Source organism: Oryza brachyantha, chromosome 2 (assembly GCF_000231095.2).
Source record: "Oryza brachyantha chromosome 2, ObraRS2, whole genome shotgun sequence".
Taxonomy (NCBI): domain Eukaryota; kingdom Viridiplantae; phylum Streptophyta; class Magnoliopsida; order Poales; family Poaceae; genus Oryza; species Oryza brachyantha.
The window spans coordinates 26,749,889-26,768,333 of NC_023164.2; the positions used below are offsets into that span (position 1 = coordinate 26,749,889).

The 18,445-nt window shown below is 43.2% G+C and overlaps 4 protein-coding genes and 1 long non-coding RNA gene across 6 annotated transcripts; 1 reads left to right on the plus strand and 4 right to left on the minus strand.

Moving 5' to 3' along the window:
* Nucleotides 1–561: 561 nt before the first annotated feature.
* Nucleotides 562–4,217, minus strand: LOC102720408 (3-ketoacyl-CoA thiolase 2, peroxisomal). Its single transcript, XM_006649108.3, has 14 exons — nucleotides 4,019–4,217; nucleotides 3,852–3,928; nucleotides 3,201–3,285; nucleotides 2,972–3,098; nucleotides 2,784–2,882; nucleotides 2,623–2,690; nucleotides 2,436–2,543; nucleotides 2,268–2,345; nucleotides 1,994–2,126; nucleotides 1,789–1,885; nucleotides 1,457–1,580; nucleotides 1,263–1,371; nucleotides 1,057–1,140; nucleotides 562–948 (listed from the first exon to the last, which is right to left on the minus strand). Exons 1-14 carry the CDS (start codon nucleotides 4,100–4,102, stop codon nucleotides 872–874), a joined length of 1,350 nt encoding a protein of 449 aa, XP_006649171.1. The 5' UTR covers nucleotides 4,103–4,217; the 3' UTR covers nucleotides 562–871.
* Nucleotides 4,218–5,444: 1,227 nt separating this feature from the next.
* On the minus strand, nucleotides 5,445–9,873 carry LOC102720490 (telomere-binding protein 1). Of its 2 annotated transcripts, XM_006648058.3 has the most exons (10): nucleotides 9,722–9,873; nucleotides 9,389–9,601; nucleotides 8,804–8,957; nucleotides 7,881–8,721; nucleotides 7,637–7,753; nucleotides 7,201–7,280; nucleotides 6,485–6,726; nucleotides 5,989–6,285; nucleotides 5,828–5,891; nucleotides 5,445–5,722 (listed from the first exon to the last, which is right to left on the minus strand). In XM_006648058.3, exons 3-10 carry the CDS (start codon nucleotides 8,882–8,884, stop codon nucleotides 5,552–5,554), a joined length of 1,893 nt encoding a protein of 630 aa, XP_006648121.1. In that variant the 5' UTR covers nucleotides 8,885–8,957; nucleotides 9,389–9,601; nucleotides 9,722–9,873; the 3' UTR covers nucleotides 5,445–5,551. The 2 variants fall into 2 exon arrangements, with proteins under 2 accessions (XP_006648121.1, XP_040376747.1); XM_040520813.1 differs by lacking the exons at nucleotides 9,389–9,601; nucleotides 9,722–9,873 and adding an exon at nucleotides 9,143–9,278.
* A 540-nt stretch (nucleotides 9,874–10,413) lies between these two features.
* Nucleotides 10,414–11,384, minus strand: LOC107303678. The gene is made up of 2 exons (XR_001549624.2): nucleotides 10,959–11,384; nucleotides 10,414–10,883 (listed from the first exon to the last, which is right to left on the minus strand). It is a non-coding gene; the product is annotated as an uncharacterized LOC107303678 (long non-coding RNA).
* Nucleotides 11,385–12,795, plus strand: LOC102720769 (uncharacterized protein YtoI-like). Its single transcript, XM_006648059.3, has 5 exons — nucleotides 11,385–11,703; nucleotides 11,831–12,007; nucleotides 12,102–12,171; nucleotides 12,259–12,330; nucleotides 12,466–12,795. The coding sequence occupies exons 1-5, from the start codon at nucleotides 11,443–11,445 to the stop codon at nucleotides 12,519–12,521; spliced, it is 636 nt and encodes a 211-aa protein (XP_006648122.1). The 5' UTR covers nucleotides 11,385–11,442; the 3' UTR covers nucleotides 12,522–12,795.
* Nucleotides 12,796–13,115: 320 nt separating this feature from the next.
* Nucleotides 13,116–18,131, minus strand: LOC102720684 (protein LUTEIN DEFICIENT 5, chloroplastic). The gene is made up of 15 exons (XM_040521428.1): nucleotides 17,635–18,131; nucleotides 17,331–17,556; nucleotides 17,160–17,231; nucleotides 16,963–17,073; nucleotides 16,674–16,865; nucleotides 16,407–16,568; nucleotides 16,226–16,321; nucleotides 16,050–16,151; nucleotides 15,855–15,887; nucleotides 15,682–15,762; nucleotides 15,519–15,601; nucleotides 15,036–15,167; nucleotides 13,730–13,790; nucleotides 13,444–13,509; nucleotides 13,116–13,366 (listed from the first exon to the last, which is right to left on the minus strand). Exons 1-15 carry the CDS (start codon nucleotides 17,919–17,921, stop codon nucleotides 13,151–13,153), a joined length of 1,920 nt encoding a protein of 639 aa, XP_040377362.1. The 5' UTR covers nucleotides 17,922–18,131; the 3' UTR covers nucleotides 13,116–13,150.
* Nucleotides 18,132–18,445: the final 314 nt, after the last annotated feature.

An 18,445-nucleotide genomic window follows, 5' to 3' on the forward strand; every position in this document is an offset into this window, starting at 1 on the left:
ACTAGGATGAGGAATCCAAATTCAACTTAAATTTAAGAATATAAAATAAAATTTAATTTATAATAATAAATAAGCAGAAACGAAAAATAACAGATTGATTTGGGCCAAAGTAGCCCTCACCAGGTCCTTTGAGGACTGAGCTTAACGCAGCCCCCCCCTCCCCCTCACGCTACCCTCGTCCATGGTTGGTCTCTGTTAGTTAACAGAGTATACACGCGTGTGTATTTAGTTGGACTGTACATTACCCGTGCATCCATGTCTTAGCTCTGTTACCTCTTACCCTATAATATAAATATTTCATCCTAAAATATAAATACTTGTAATCTGTTTAGAAATTAAGGTTAGAAAGAAAAAAAAAACCAGTAATGCTCTTTAATAATGAGAAATTGATTGATGAACGTGCGAGGATAGCCAGAGGATAAAATAGCAAAAATCTTAAATAAAAATCGATTAATGGAAGAAGGGCGGGGATTGTTTGGAATGGATGGAGTAATATGTTCTCAAAGGACGCACACGCGTGTGCGGACGTGTGTGATATACGTTTGTGAGCGTCCTTGTTGTACGCTCTTTAGGAAAAAAAAAAAAAAAAGGTATTCAGGTCCTTCAAGCTCTTCACCCTGTTTCATACGGGCCACTACTGGTGCTTAACAAAAGAAACATTGAGCATGCAAGCTCCTTATTCGTATAAAATTATTGTTCTTCGTGCAGAAACTTACATGAAAAGATCCCAATATACTGTTACACCTCTCATTGGATAAGATTACGTGTGTTCCTTTTTTTTCATTTAGTTTCTGGTATAGATCTTACTGCCAGAGTATGCTCCAGTGGATTGACCACGATCTGCTTTGCGTTCCTTCTTACAAGGCCTCCACTAATTGTGCCTCACGTTGGAGAATTGGTCGACCGAGTCACCTCGCTCAAACACAGCTGCTGCCCCCATGCCAGATCCTGCAAGCAAATCATACATAGTTACATACAATTCCCTCCTTTTTAGCAACGAAGGCTACTTGCATGCATTCTCCTGGCACGCTTCGAAATCGAGAGAAACAAACTCACCGATGCACATGGTGACGACACCGAATCTGCAGTCTCTGCCCCGGCGCTTCATTTCATTCAGGAGAGTTGCGACGCACCGGGCACCTGACCAACACAAGAACAAACAACCACCACCATTTAAATGGCATGCTCGGATGATCTGTGTAGCAGGTACTAACAGTAACAGACTGACAATCTCACATATATACAAGCAGGTGTTTGGTTACCTGTAGCACCAAGAGGATGTCCTAGTGCGATAGCGCCTCCGTTCACGTTTACTTTTGACCGGTCAAGTCCTAGCTTGTTGCAGCAATACACAAACTGGGAAGCGAAGGCCTACAATATAGATGACATGAGTATCAACCATAGTTGCAAAGGTCCAAGGAAAGATGTAAAGCAAATATTGCAGCAACTAACAAACCTCATTCAATTCAAACAGATCGATGTCCTCAATCTGGAGGCCAGCTGACTTCACTGCAGCTGGTATTGCTACCGCAGGTCCAATACCCATAACAGCGGGATCTACTCCAACAGCAGCAAAACTCCTAAAAGACGATTGGAGGCAACGTACAGATGGATCAGTTAAAAGAAAGGGTGGGAATACTTAAGTCCCAACAGCAGTAGCAATAATAATGATGATCACAAACTCTGTTCACACCAAATAATAAGATATCTCATATAGTAGTAACATTCAGGACACATATTAAGACTGAACCAAATGCAGCATATGCAAGGGAATACAGAATGCAGCACCTGAAAACACCAAGTATAGGAAGCCCCTTCTTCATCGCTACATCCCTCCTCATCAGAAGAACAGCTCCAGCACCATCACTCACTTGACTAGAGTTGCCTAAAAATTTTTTTAAAAAAATGATGTCTCAAGCAATGGACGAAAAGAAGCCTGGTTGCAATAGTAGTGTCAGCTGTCAGCAGAAAGAGCCAAGGTGGAACTGCATACCTGCAGTTGTGCTGCCATCCTTCCGAAAAACTGGTTTAAGCTTTGCCAATCCAGATGCTGTGGTCCCTGGCCTAATTCCATCATCAACTGATATCACAACTTTCTTTTCCTCTCCAGTCTTGGGGTCAACGATCTGCACATGAAAGGATATCAGTGAACCTTGCTACTTCCTGGTTCTGGTTAGCAAACAATACCATTGTCTGCCAGTGGCTCAACAATAAGGGTGAATTACCAGGTAACATCACATGAACTAAAAAAACTCAGTGCATCTTACCTTTGTAGACACTGGAACAATCTCATCTTTGAATTTCCCAGCAGCTGTGGCTGCAGCAGCCCTCCTATGAGATTCAGCCTGTTAAAAACCCAAATTTTGATCATGTTTCGAGTAAAAGGAAGCATTGGAATTAAAAAAAACAAAAACAGATGCATTTAAGTAACTCACAGCAGCCTGATCCTGCTCTTGTCTTGTCACACCAAATCGATGCGCAACATTTTCAGACGTTATTCCCATGGGCAAAAGACAATCCTGTGCTTTCTGGACTTCACTTACCTACAAAGAACGATGTGTTACAACTTACAAGGCATCACCACAGAATCTACAGAAACATAAGGGGTGCTCCGGTGCATACTTTAGGGTTTACTTGTCCTTCCCAACCCATAGAATTTACTGACATGGATTCCAGGCCTGCACCAATCCCTGTTTTTGACACAAAAAAGAGAATTTAGTGCCTTAAAATGATCAGCCAGGTATCAAAGAATGACCGTAGTGGTGGTGTGTCTAAGTAGATACCTATGTCATAGAACCCAGCCTTAATGGCTGCAGCAACATCAGCTACCGCCTGTAACCCAGAGGAACATTGTCGGTTCACAGTTCTAACAGGAACAGTCTCTGCATGACAAAAAGGGAAAATCAAATCAGTGTCCATAATAAAGGAGCACTATCTTCATAAGCTGGCATAATTGCAAACTCAGGATTACCGGGAAATCCAGCATAGAAAGCTGCCGCCCTGCATTCGACTGCACGCTGAGAACCTGGACCTAAAACTGAGCCAACTACAATGTCACCAATTTCACCTGGGTTGATCCTAGTGTTGTCCAGAACAGCCTATAAATACATAGAAAAAAGGGAAAGCAACAGATTGAGAACACAATCACAAAACTTGAAGTGACCACTGAATTGCAGCATGATTTATAGGGCCGCGCAAACCTTAAGAACAGTAGTAAGAAGGTCCTCTGGGTACGTATCCTTGAAACCACCTCGCTTGGCCCTGCATATGGGTGTCCTGTAGGCACTGCAGGTGAAAAAACCATGGAGGGAATTGGTTAGTGGTTACTGGTTAGAAGAATATCTATCACATCTGTTGATTGATTCAGACTCATGGCGGCATAATTGCATGGCAAAGCAGTCAAACATGCTATAGACAAAAAAAAAACAAAGCTATATGAGATTATAAACTCGTAGTATAACTAGTTCCTAATGCAGCTCCTAATTTTTTGGGGACGCGATAGGTGGTGAAGAGGTAGGATTGAGCTTGCGGACCATGTATTCCTGTATCCATAATTCATCCTTGTTGTTGTTGCAAAATTGTGTAGTAGCAAACTGTTGATCTGGTAAGACTTAAGCTAATTAAGTGCTGATTTGGGTTTTCTCACACTGACAGCGTACGGATTTTGATTTAACTGTGTCGCAGTGTCGGCCGCGCTAAACGCATTCGAGCAACTCGAATTATCCTCAAACCTAGCAACTAGCAGTACTCCTATCTCCGGATATCCACGCAGTGACTGACCTGACCCAACAATTGGGTCAATTACGTAATTGGGAGGGGAGGGGAGGGAGGGATTAGGGGATGGGGCTTACGCGACGACGACGACGTCGTCTCCGTAGGCGGAGGTCCTCTGGTAGGCGGCGCTGTCCCCGGCCGCGCACGCGGACGCCTGAAACCCCAAAAAAAATCCAATCGAATCGAATCGAATTGCATGCGCGCGAGAGAGAGGGGGAAGACCGGAAGAGGAAGAATTACTGACGGATAGGAGAGGCTGGTTGGAGGAGGAGGAGGAGGGGAGGAGGTGGGCGAGGAGGACGCGCTGGCGATCGATGGCCTTCTCCATGGGAGGCTCCTCTTGCTCGTTCCGGCGAGGTGGGGAGATGAGATTGCCCTCGCTCGATCTCTTCTTCTTCTTCTTCTTCCTTTGTTTGTACCGCCGATTACTTGACGCAACAAACCACACTACTCCACTATATATATACGCCGCGTTGCTTATGTAGCTTTAGCCATGGCCCGTCTTCCCCCTTGTCTTTCTTTTTCCTCTTTCGTACAGCCTCCAGATTTTTTTTATTTTATTTCTTACTTTTAAAATTAATTAATTGACATGGTTGATTTTTAAAATTATATATTTAGCTATTCGTTTTACTTAAGTAGATATATTATGATCTGTTTCATGTATTCTAAACATATCCATATATTTTTTTAAAACGAGCGATCAAACGTAACATAAGTTATTAACCGTGTTAAATCTATATAAGAAACGGATAGTAGCTGCCAACTATGGTAGAGTACTCCTCTGTCCGAGAATAAACCAATTTTTCGGTTTCCGTGTCATGCGTTTGACCATCCGTCTTATTTGAAAAAAATTTAAAAAGTTTTTAAAAATTAGTTATATGTAAAGTACTATTCATAATTTATTATTTAATAAAAATAAAAATATTAATCGTAAATATTTTTTAAATAAGATAAAGAATAAAAAATTATAGATAAAAAGTGGAAGATTGGTTTATTTTAGGAGGGAGTACTTAGTTGCAGGGAGCCAAAGGTCGCTTGCACGTAACGGATTCCTGCAACTTATTTTCTTTTCTATTTTTTCCTATTATATGCAGTATGCTATACCAGTATTCTACGTTCTTGCGTATACCAGCATTATTCTGCGAAGCCGTATTATACCGTATTTTTTCTCCTAACTCTGCCTGGTACGTACGACACTACGACTTGGATACTACTAGTACAAGGAGATACGAACAACATGACATGCTGGACTCTGGAGCGACGATTAATTTATTTCGTTTACGAGAGTATAAATCCTGATACGAGTGCACATGCTAATCGAGCATGGAGCTAAACGTGAGAGTTCGTTTCCATGCCATGCTGACGTCACGCCTGACGCAAGATGGCCGGTAGGTGTTAGTAGTACACGTAAGCGTTCTGGATAAGGCCACTAGAGCGGCCGTAACAGCCAAGGCCAAAGCCCATCTTGCTTCTTCTTGGGCCTCATCATCACAACCCAACATGATGCTACACATGCACCAGCAGTTTTGCAAATGATTTGCAAATCAGCTCATCTTTTGCAAATGATTTGCATTTTGCAAGGACACAAAAGCTCAAATGGAAGGAATTTACAAATAAGTTTTCTTCATCTTCTTCTTCTTCCTCATGCTAAATGAATCCACAGTAGGAAGGATTTTTCACTGTCGACAAATTCAATCAAACGCAAAGCCAACCAAATTCCCTTTGAACAAATTTTACACAGATTTGTACACCATCTTTGCGGCCATCCCATCCATCATCAGGTAGGGCAGATTTCAGGAACCGGGGGGTCGCCCTGGAGCTTTGCCTGCTGCTGCGACCAGTACGACTGTGCAGCCAGCACACGGTCCAGCAGCTCCTGTGGAACCGGCTCCCCCCTTCTTTGCTGTGGCGCAATGCTCGCCGTGTGCACAAGGGTCTTCCACTTGTCCTGGTTCATCAAATTTTGTTTCGCAGATTTCAGACAACTTGTCGATCGTCGAGACGAAAGAGAAAAATGAAGCAGATATGGATACAGAAGGTGGGTTAGATTTACCTTCAGATCAACATAGGTCCTGTGATGAGCATTGTCAAACGCGCGAAATTTGACGTCCCTCCACCTAGACAACCAGATCAAGAGGTCCACATGAGATAGGTGACTTGCGGCGATGATCTTGCGCCTATAGGAACAAAATTACTGGGCACAAAGCCACAAACCTTCCTGTTCCAAGGTGTTCGACAGCTTCCACCAGCACCTCCACTTCAGCAACAGTGAAAGGCCTTCTTATGCGTCTTTGCCCAAAATCCAGTCGCTTTGACCTCGAAAGAGGCACACTGGCTATGGCTAGCGCCTCTACGTTTTGATCTGCAAAAGGGACGATGGCTTGGGAGCTTGCTGATGTTTCTTGCGTGGTCCATTCCACAGGATAATCAACAGAACCAGGATCACTCAGGCTGCAGCCTGGAAAATCTTGCATAAGCTGCTCGTTCTCATCAGGTTCTTCGGGTTTTATCCTGGAAACGGAATATTAAAATCCTTAGATGACCACATACAGCAAAAATCTATGGTCGTGTAGTTTCCGAAACTTCTGCAAAACAACAACGTTGACATAAACTATCAGATGCATCCTGACAATGTTTTCTAATCATCACATATAAATCCATGCCTCCCGTATAAAATAATGCAAGGAGAAGGTGCTTTCTTGTAACCTACGTAGCAAACTTGTCAACATCAGATGCATCAACAAAATCTTCTTCTGGCACTATTACTCCAGGGCTAGAATCTCGTGCAGCTTCACATTCCAGAGTAAACCCTATGTCATCTAGTTTTCTCCCACGGCAAATGCCAGCCTGACGAAGTGTCTTGTTGTCATTTTGAATATTTTTCCCTTGAATAAGTACACCAACACGGAGACCGCCTTCAATTATAGTAGTAACAGCATCTGAAACAGTTTTCTGAAGACAGATAGAAAAAATGTGATTCATAAGAAGGCAAATGTCTATACACAATGACAAATATCTAAGTGTAAAGCACTGATGGGCAGAAAATTCGCGATACATAAAGAATGTATGCTTAATGAGATTAAAACAACTGTTGATAAAAGGCATCACCTTTTCACTATGTACAACTATGTTGCATTAGTAGAACTAGAAAAATAGATCGATCAAATAAACATTAGCATGAAGTAGTTTATGTTTCTGTAAACACGCAGCACTATTGCAGAGCAGCAAATACTCAATATACTCATGGAGTTTCCAAGAACAATCGCCATAGAATAACACTAATGATACAATTTTTTTATTGGCAGCAAAGAAAAATAATATTAGGATGCACACATGAAATAAATGGTTGCCAACTACAACTACTAGTAATCAATATATGCTATAGCCAATAATTTTTACCAAGAAGATACCCATATGGTGTTTTACCTTCAAAGAACCAACTGTTGCATTGTCAGGGATCTCAATTAGTAGTTCAGGGATGCTGAAAGATTTGATGGTTAACTTGACTGAAAAGAGAGAACACAGAGTAAGTCATTGTGTTCATAAATTACACAATGATTATCTCAAGTCTACCCCACAATTAAAATAAACATCCAGGATACCGTCATAGCCCTCATTTGCACATGGTGGATTTTGATCACCTGTACAGAATGAGGCTCCACTGGCTGGAATGGAATGCCCATGTCTCTTTAGGAAGTGTATCAAAACAGGGTTTAGAATATCCAATGTTGTGCGCACGAATGGCTAAGTTACACCAACTTTGGGCAATGTTACATCTCAGAGCAATCTAAATAATTTGTGGCCTTAAGATACCATAAGGAAAACTAACAACGCAAGCATGCTGTACTTTCAGTTAGGATACCTTCATCGGATGATTTTTCAGAGTAAAGTTGAGCATGTCTTTTCCTCTTTAAAGTTGTTTGTTGCACTCTTCGGCGCACAGTGGACATCTTCTTTGCACAGAAATTCAGCTTGCTACCTAGATAAATGATACAAACCTTAGTCCACATATAGTCCAAAGGCTGCTAACTAGCTTAGCAAAAGAAAGTATCTTCACTTTACACAAGCTATTGAACTTTAGATGAGATGATATTAGCTCCAAATACCTTTACAGGACATCTTTCCACATATCTTATTGCGAGCTGCCTTCCTTAACCTGGAGGCAAACAATCTCCTTATCCTACGGTCACCTATATAGTGTGGAATATAGCCACGGTTATTTCCTGAGGTGCTTGGATGCACACACCCAGAAGAATTTTCGTCATCATCTCTGCATGCAGCATGCTGCACATTAGCCAAACACGAGGGGTGGGAGCTATGGCCCCCGTAGTCGCTGCACATGTGCACTCCTGAGCTACTACCAGAGCTAGCCTCGGCAGGAGGTCTGGTGTCCAAATCCATGGTCTCAACCAAAGCACATAGAGCTGCAGCATCAGTATCTGCTTGACTTCTGATCACTGTTGGTCTCGCCCGATGCACTTGTTTAACCTCGGCCGATCTTGTTGACCAAGGCTGGCATACTCCAATAGCACCATACTCTGGAATCGTGCCAAGACCAAAACCCAATCGACATGATTTTCTACTTCTAACAAATGAGTCCTTAGCCAACACATCTGAGTTTGCTGTTAGTGACTCTAGTACTGAATCAGCTAGATTTTGAGTCGACGAGTTTTCAGCCAAGCGCATATTAGCTTGTCTGAGAAAGCCAGAGATGCCTGCACGACCCACTGTACACCCTTTGCAGGCATCTCTCTGCACAGCCATGCTTCTCAACGGAAACGCTTTGTCAAACTGTTCCACTTTAACTGATTTCATGCCTTCTGGTGTTCCATTTATGTTAGGCCTGCTGGATAAATTGTCTTGATCTGCCAATAATGTTTCTGCAGCTGTCGCAAGCAAGTCAAGCGCATACATCTGCTTTTTCCTTATCCTCAAGGAGCGTTTCACCTGAATTACCATCAACCATTATTAATACATAGCTATCTCGCGGGCAGCATGCATAAGATTAGGTGAGAACCAAAATATGTACCGGAGCCAATGTTGTAACAGGTGGTTTATCAGGAACCCGATGGCCATGGGATCCATAATCCAACCTCTTCTGCAACACCATGTCTTGTCTTTGAGTAAAGGAAATGTGCTCAGTGACAGCAAGGGGAAGCAATTAAAACGTCCATCATATTTGTCTGCGTCAAATAGGTGAGGTTTAGCAAACATTAATTGGAAAAACACTGAAAGGATAGAAACATCCAGTTTAGAACTACACGAAAATGCCGAATTCTCTACTTCTCAAATGGAAAGAATTCATCTTTAGCGAGCCCTACCAAGCTGACAATATTTGGCATAAAATGTTCATAGAAAAAGAGTCTACTTTTTATATCTTTGCTCCTTAAAAAGGAGCAATTGGTGGTTGATGGCGTGCTCTACATCCACCCACCCAACCCCATCAACTCAGGTGATATCTCTTTCTGGCTAGATCTGTTCATACATAAATCGAATCAATTTACAAGCTGAATGAATTATTGCAACTCAGCAATTCGGTTCACACCTAGAGCAAGCATAAACCCTTCGGAACAGCAGCCGGGCGATTGGCGGGAAGGGGGGAGAATCGCATTACCCGTCGTCGACGCCGACGAACAGGAGAACCGCGCCGCCAGCGTCGGGATCGGTGCCCGCCCCCGGCTAGGGTTGCGGGTTCCCGGATTGCGCCGGCCGGCGAGACGGAGCAGATCGGGAGGTGGGGGGAGCGCCGGAGCACTGGCGGATGGGTAGGGGGGAGCTCGCAGACGGCGACGCCTCACCGCCCGATGCCCATCTCCTGCTGCTTCCGCTGCGCGCACAAGAAACGGAATTTTCCTTACCATTCTCCATTTGTTGATAATCTTATCAGATAATATCATCCCAGAAACGAAAAAAACAAAAAGAGAAAACGATCAAGAAGGGGAGTAACCTTGGTGATGGGGGTGATGGGGGAGGTTCCAGAAGGTTCTAGAAGGCGGGGCAGGGCGGAGCAATCGCTGCGAGTGGAAGGGAAGGCAAGGGGAAAGAAGAGGAAGGGAAGGGAGGATTTATTCTTATTTTGCTTGTGTTTTTTTATTTTTATTTCTGGGTTTTCTTTTTTTTTTCTTTTTATTTTTTCTCCAGTAGTAGTAATAGATAAATTAGTAATCCGTGGGGAGAAGAAATGGTTTAGGCTGGCAAGAGTGGTTGGAGATGGGCTTGCGAACGACGGCCCAGTAGGATGATGGATTCATTCACTGGATGGGCTTTTTATGGTATAATAAGATGGGCCGGCCTGCTTGTGGCCTTCTTGTATTCGAGGATTGGAAGCCCAGTATTTTTATCTTGATTTTGTTGCAAGCAAGATTTGTCCTTTTACGAGAGGAAAGAATGCAAGTGCAAACCAGTCGAACGAGTTCTTCAAAGTACAGTCATTTTTATACGTTTTCCAAAACAAATACAAACGAAGGGATATCCTGATACATTTAGAACAAGGCCTTAAGAAAAATATTTTGAAACTGACGTACCATCTCTTTACAACCAATGACTCCCCAAGACTAGGGTAATAAAAGACTAAGGTTGTACTGTGTTCTTAAAAAAAAAGACTAGGGTAATAAAGATTTCCGTGAAAAGGCCAAACAATGTCCCATAAGGCTACGGTAATAAAGATCTTCTCAGGAAAAATGAAGTCAAATTAACACAAATCGTTGCTCTCACGGTGCATGTTTTTCCACCTTCCAATTGTAGCTTTCACTGCATGTGTTCAAGCACTGAATCTACAGCAAAAATCCAACAAGAGTAGCTGCTACTGGGTAAGATCGGCTGCAAGTTCTGCAAAGCAACTTGGCAGAAAACAGACAGAAAATCGGTCGCAGCATGCATCTGCCAATGCAAAGCGACATCAGATGACCAGTCACCTACCACGGCGGCGAGCCAGCTGTTCCTCCGGCCAAAGAAACCACGGGCACGGCGAGTCAGCTCACCGGCAAACCGGCCGGCCGGTCGGCTGCAAACCAGAGGCCAGGGTGACCGGGCTTATCCACTGCCACGTGACCTGGGCCCACGGGAATCTCGCCAGCCAGTCACAGCACGCCACGTCGGCCGCTTGGTCCCTGTAGAACACAGGATTCCACGTCAATCCACATCCAAACTGGACAAGTTTGAGAGAGCAAATCACACACACTAACCATCCTCCCTCACTGAATGCAACCCATCGTACTTAGTCAGGAATGCATATCCAAATCCATTCCTGTTCCAGGGTTTATCAGTGACACCTTGGTTTAAACTCACAAATATCTGGATGCAAGAACAGTTCTCCCCAATTTGCAGGTCCATGAGGTCGGGTTTTGCCATACAAATATTTGTATGGAATATGATATTATTGATAATAATAATACCTCCTCTGAATCTCTGATGGCAGAAGCACATGATGATGAGATACTTGCATTAATATTAAAATCTATGGGTGCACAGATGAGGTCAAAGTCCACCAATAGGATCAGAGCAGTAGCAATCATTGGTGGGGCAGCACCTCCCATGCAATGCCTATCCACCTCAGCTCCATGACAATAGACTCCAAGTATCCAGCTCACTATAAATAAAACCTTCCTCCATGATCTGCAAGAGAAGGAAGATTCAGAAAGAAAGAAAGAGTATAGATACAGTGATATAATGGCCTGCATCAACACATTCCAGAGCTGCTCTGTCCTCAGAGGGGCAAAGATCAATGGTACCAAGATCAGGGGGAGGGGATCACCAACCTTCCGGTGCCGGGCATCGACGTTCGTGGACGGGAGCCTCCGGTTGGAGCTCGACGAGAACCCTGAAGCCATCATCTCCGGTGAGTGGCCGGAGAACTTCTCCCTGCTCAGCTACGATGATCTCCGCGCCTACCTCCAGTCGCAGGAGGCCGCCATTGAAGCTAACAACCAGGTGCTCCCCGTGCACTGATCACACGATTTATATATGGAGATTCTTCTTCTTCAGATCATCAACTGTTGATCTTCTTTGTAAGCTCTTGTCAAACTCTGAATGGGTTGCATGGTTGGTGAATTGACAGCGTGTGGCGCTCCTGATTGAGGCCATGTCGGCGCCTGTGATGGTGGCCACTGCCGAGCAGACGCTGGAGGAGGTAGAGTGCCACTTTGAGACAGTCTCAGGGCTCCCAGTTGTAGATGCCAGCCTCAGATGTGTTGGAGTGATCGTCAAGAGTGACCGGGCCAGGGCTTCCCATGGGGTCAGCTCTCTGTCTTTCTCTCTCACACACCATGCAAACACACACACACACACACACACACAAGAAAGTTCTGATCTTTTGTTACTTGTAACAGTCAAAGACAAGGATTGCAGAAGTGATGACCTCTCCAGCCATCACTCTACCATCTGACAAAACAGTAATGGGTAATCCGTAGTTTTTTTCACCCCATTTCTGGGTTATTTTCCACTTAGCTACCAGTTAATCTAACAGGTCGTATGCAATGTCTACAGATGCTGCAGCTCTGATGCTAAAGAAGAAGATCCATAGATTACCAATTGTAAATCAGGAAAAACAAGTAATAGGTGAGTTTCGAGCAGTGATCAATACAGACAAAAAAAAATGGCTTCCATTTTATCCCTTGATTCTGTACCATCCTTAACATTGATAATTCAGTATGGTTGCATGCTTAACTTTTTTTTCCTAAACACTATTAACAGGTATAGTTACCCGTGCTGACGTTCTTCGCGAGTTGGAAGCCCTGCTGGAGGATTAGACGTGCAGTAGCCCATGCTTCAATCTTCTGTATATATGTAAATATGCGCCCATGGTATTTTTGAATAGCAGGAAGATTTATAATCTGTAAGAGTCTTGTAGCGCGAATCACCAAGATAAGCCTGAGAAAATCACTGAGAGCTTTTCTCTGTACAATAAGCACACTATCAAGCTTTCATGGTATCGTATGTCTCTGAAAAAAAAAAGTTAATATCAGTGAATGATCTCCACGGCAACGTAGATGAATCGATATGCCTAAAGTTATCTTTCAGAACGAAACCACCAAAGTACCTCAAAGATGGATATAAAAATCTTACTGAATTTTCATCGTCAAAGAATGCATGGAAAAGTAGGACTTACTAACAGGGAAAAAAGGAATGGTCAATACAAGACATGCCTATTTCTTTGCTGCCTCTGAGCACTAACAGGAAGGAAGGAAATATGTCATACCCATAACCACAACGAGGTCAATGCAAGGTAGATGAATAAAATCAACAAAAACCTGTATTGGATGTAATGAAACCTAATATTATAAGGCAAAGGAACCATGACAATTTCAATGATCAGGAAGACCCAAGAAGACAGAACATACTCATTCTGTATGTCATCGCAATCCTGATGCTTTCTAACTCAGACTTCAATTGTCGAGACTTCCCCTTGTTGATCTTCTCCTGAAGCAATACTAGCAGCAGAAACGGACATTGACGGTGTAGAACTCGTGCTTTCTGGTGAATCAGAAATGACTTTCATCTCTAAGTTTGGAATTACAGGTGGCTTTGTCCTTCGAGTAACAGTCATTTTCAACCCCTCAGTTGTGTGAATCGTTGCTCCAGTTGTCATCTCAACCTATCATATTGATACTTCACAGTGATTACCTGTATGCTGAGAACTATTAAGAACTAGAAAGCAGGAGGGAATTATACCGGAGGTGCTCCTGGAGCCATCTGAAAATCAAAGCGCTTGACAAGCATTGCAGTTGCCACCACAGTCTGCATACAAGTTCCGGCATATCCGAGTTATTAGGGTTTGAATCTTGCATGCTCAATGGTATTACTACATTATTTATCATGACATGACATCTGGTGTCCTTATGGTAGAACAGAAGGCTGAAAGCAATAAGGCTTCAGTGGCAACATATAAGTTTACTAAGTTTCCTTAATATGTTTGAAATTAAAAACCAAGATCCTTAACAAAACTAAAACAAATTACCTCAAAAGTGGCAAACATGTCACCTACACACTTCCTTGGTCCACCACCAAATGGCAAGTAACTGAGAAATCAACAGAATACATGAGTCCTAGTTATACAGATTCATCAAATATTCAATTAACCAGTGAGGTAGTGACAAACTAACAGATGCCAGCCGCAATACTAGAAGGAAAGCTTAAAGAGTTTGGCATGGCAACTAAAAAACCAACATTTTGGATGTTGTCTTGGAAGAAAGATTTGTGCTTCATAGTTAGCTCAATCTAAGCTGACAAAACAATGGGACATGTCACATGCCAAGCAATTGGAGACTACCATTTTCAAATTCCCAGGAGACCTATCATATGTTTACAACTGATGATACGTTGGTTGTTTTTCAATTAACATGATTTGCAGGTTACAAGTTTTATGCCTTGCATCAACTCCCAGCAAAGCTGCAACAAGGAAGAAGTTTCTAGTCCAAAACACATCTGATCTTGATCCATACAAAATTACTCTATTATTGTTATTTGTTACAGGTAGGAACTTATATGACACACACTTACCAGTTTATACAAAATTACTATTTCAAGTATTGCGTAAGCAGTTACAGCTAAGGCAATATGTGGAAAATTAATTTTATTATATCCTTGGTAGTGTCAGAAAAGCAACGGTGCAGTTTAGAGAAGAAAAGCAGGAGGTCGTTCAGGTGTTCTGTATTTTGGGTGGAGCTTCACAGACTAGGTTCGTTGATACATCAACTTGTTGCTTTTTGAAATAAACTTAACATGAAAGTTTCTAGTCACTTTCTTAGCTCGAAAGTACAGCAGCATGTTGCTTCTAGCTATACGAGTATCATTTTAACAAGGTTATCATAAACTGGTTTAGCTCCAAAATATAGATATCAAGTCATCTTACTGTTTCAAAAGAAAAGGGTCTGGATTTTCTTTATGTTATCGTTGACTGCATCATGCACTTCCTAGGATTGTGGCTATGTGCATGCCAGAATTAGCGACTAAATTAATATGAATCACATACAGAAAGTTAGATGATTTGCATCAAAGAAGAAGACAAAAGGCAGCTAGAGTTTTGTTTTTTATCTCTAGAATAATTATGATAGTTGCATCACACGACCAAATAACTTCTTGTTATTTGATCTAAAAGTGCAAACTTCTTGAGAAACAAGAACATAACTATACCGAGCATAATCAAATGTCTACTAATTCTTGCAGTAGAAAGAAGAAACTAGTAAAATTGGGGAGACTGGAGCAACAAGGTGCATTCAAAATAAAGATCTAATGCATTTCATAACATTAATATGAGATGGAACCTGAAGTTTTGGTTTATCTCATTTGGATTTGGTCCATCCAAAGGCCATCTTTCTGGATTAAAAACATCTGCATCATCCCAATGCTTTGGGCAACGATGTAGGTTCCACACGGATATGAAAATATCTTCTCCCCTGGGAAACAAAGGGGAAAACACCTTGTCATAGTTATAGGGGAAGTTTAAGTTTGTACTGATTTTTTTTAAAAAAAATGAACAATTCAAAAAAGTAAATATCCTAGAGCTACCAGAAAGGATATACAAGCAGAAGACAAAAATAGATTGCATAAGATTGGGAAGATCACTTATATTTGCACATATCTTAGAACTCGGTTTCACCAAAACTTTACTGTTGTGAGAATAAGTCATGACATATTGACCTTTAAGTGGTGCAGAACTAGTTTTCCTATTTCAAATGTAACAACAGCCAACAGGACTACGCAAGATATTTCCCACATGCAATAAGTTCCGCTAGAATTTTCTTTACCGGCCAATTGGGTACCCTCCCAGCATATCCTCCTCAATAGAGCGACGAATTAAAACTGGTGGCTGTGGATAGAGTCTCAATGACTGCAAAAAAGTGATTACATGACATATTCATCCAGTGATGATACTCATTGTTTAATGAGGTAGGACTGTTTATCACTTACTTCATTAATAACTCTAGTAGTATACTTCAGTTTCTTCACATCCTCAATCGTTGGTAAACGGTCACCTAGAACAGTATCAACCTGTCCACAAGTGAATCAATACATTTGTAACTTTTAAGATGTAGAAGCACATGTCTGAGGAAAAACAGTCTTAAATGAAAAATCAACTTTACCTCATCTTGGAGCTTTGACATTACATTTGGATACTGCAATTTATCAATGCCAAAAAGAAAGGTAAATATATGAGCAGCTTAATGTATATAAGTAAAAGCAATATAGCATCATTACATATTGCTACATCAATACAGCAATGATTTGAGTTGCAGAACCTATATTGTTTTGGAAACAGTTACCGAACATATTGATACCTTAGATAGAAGATAAAATGTCCATGTCAAGACTGCTGCGGAGGTCTCGTGCCCAGCGATGAGCATTGTCATCAGATCATCACGGAGTTGCTTGCTGGAGACCTAACAAAGGAAGATTGAAGCAATGTGAGCACCAGAACGTTTTAAGATCAGTTTAAACTGCAGGTACACCATACATCATCTCCAGATGCCAGAAGAAAGTGGAGAATACTGGGATCTTGCTCATTCATGTATTCCTCGTGAAACTGCAGATCTTCTTCATCGACCAATCTCTGCAAGTGTAACAGCAGCCAGTCTAACAGCAGTGTTTATTTATTTAAATAAATAATAGATCAGAGCATAAGAAAAGAAGTTCACCTTGCACGTGGCAATTAGTTCATCAAGAGTTTTATTTATCAGTGCAAGAGCTTCATTGACCTTCTTCTGCCGCGGGGAAATGTCTTTCCATATGGGTATTTCCCAAGTTGGTATAGGAGAAGTGCTCCGCATTTCTGCTTCTCGTAGTGTAACATACACTGCCTGATCATCAATAAAAAGAGTAAAAGAAACAAAAGGAAATGAAGAAACTTAGGTAAAGTAAATGTATATTGAACTCCAAATTAGAGCAAAAGGCTAAATAACAACCTCAACTATTCCATTATCATAAGATAATGAATCGAAATCATAATTGAACACTGCCTTCCCAATGACATCCAGTGTTAGTCGAGAGAACAAAGATTCCATCTCTACATCCTCCCCATCCGATGCCGCGTTGTCCAACTTCTGGCAGAGCCGATCTGAAGCTTCTCCGAAGAGACCTATCATTGCGGTCACGTACTGCGAAGCAAAATTCAAAATGAAGTAAATTACAATCCGAAGCACAAGTTATGCTAAACCTTAGTAGAAAGGGAACTAGAAAAAAATGATGTAGAACCTTCTGGTGCAATGCTGGTACAACGGCACGCCTCCTAACGCGCCAAATCTCCCCATCAGCAGGGATCAAACCCGTACCCATCACAAATTCTAAAATTTCCGCCAGAATTCCCTGCACCCACAACAATGAACTGCATGCTGTTAATTTCTGGAGCACAGCCTAGAACACATCTACATCCAAAATTGACAACAAGAAACCTTGGAATAAGCTTTGGAGTTGTCCCTCAGGATGTGCTTAGCTATAACCGGATCAGAGACAATAAGGAAAGACTGGGGAAATGAAGAAAAGCCAAAATTTAGTCACCAACAACATGCTAGGGTTCCAAAAAGATTGTAACTTGGTGATCATCCGGGCTAATTGCGCGTCACCTTAGGCCCAAAATTGAGGCGGAAGATGCCGCCGTAGGTAAGGAAGAGATCATAGAGCGGCATGAAGAAAGCTTGCCCTGCGACGGCTCTCAGAGAGCCCACCGCCTGCGGTATCTCCGGACCTCGGCTCGCTGCGCCACCACTGGCCAGCTTCGTCAGCAGCGCCGAGGCGAGCTCCCCTGGTGGCCCGAGCTTGGCCAGCTTCGCCGCGAGGGTAGCAACCCACCTGAAGAACAAGGCTTTCCATGAAGTCAGCAATGGAGAAAGACGCAGAAACGAGCGAGAGCGAGCCGGGAGCACTGACGCGGGGCCTTGGGCGGTGAACTCGCCGGACGCAATGCGGGCGGCCAGCTCAGCCTGGCGCCGGCGCTGCTCTTCAAGAACCGGGTCGGAGCCGGAGCCGGAGCCGCCGCCTTTGCCATTGTCACCGGAGGCGGAGCAGCGGAGGAGCAGACGGCGACGACCGGCAGCAGCGGCAGCAGAAGTAGGAAGCCGCAGCTGGCCGTGGCCAGAGCCGAGGAACCGGCACGGAGGAGGAGGAGGCGCGGCGGCGGCAGTAGAGGACAGCTTACCCGCGGTCGTCGCAGCCATGGCAGCTCCGGCCGCTCAGTGGCGCAGTGAAGTGATGATGAGTGGCGCGAGCCGAGCAAAATCAATGGTGGAAGGCGCTGTCTTGAGCGGTGGAGACGAAGGGATGAGGTGGAGACGTGGAAGTGGAGGACGTGGGGCCTTCTGGTCCTCCGTTTGTTGCCTCCCCGTAGACCCACCTCCCGGCCGGCCAACCAGAGGAAGACGACGGCCAACGTGTCCCCCCGGAGATGCTACTAGAGTGCGGCCGAATCTCTCGCCTCCGGCCCAGCCAAAAAGTGGTATCTTTGCCGCACCTCCCCTCTCCTCCTCGCACTGTCTGTCACAAATCACAATGAATCAACAGAATGGAAACATAGGATCAATCTCAGTACTACGAGGCTAAGAGTGGATCAAACATATGGATTGGGGTAGTTCTAAGCAGGTTTCGTTTATCGCGGATAGAGCCGAAATCGCTGCGTGGCGGTAGCATGAATATTAGCGATAATCACGTAAAAGCAATGTGAATTTGAATCCGAATTTTTTGA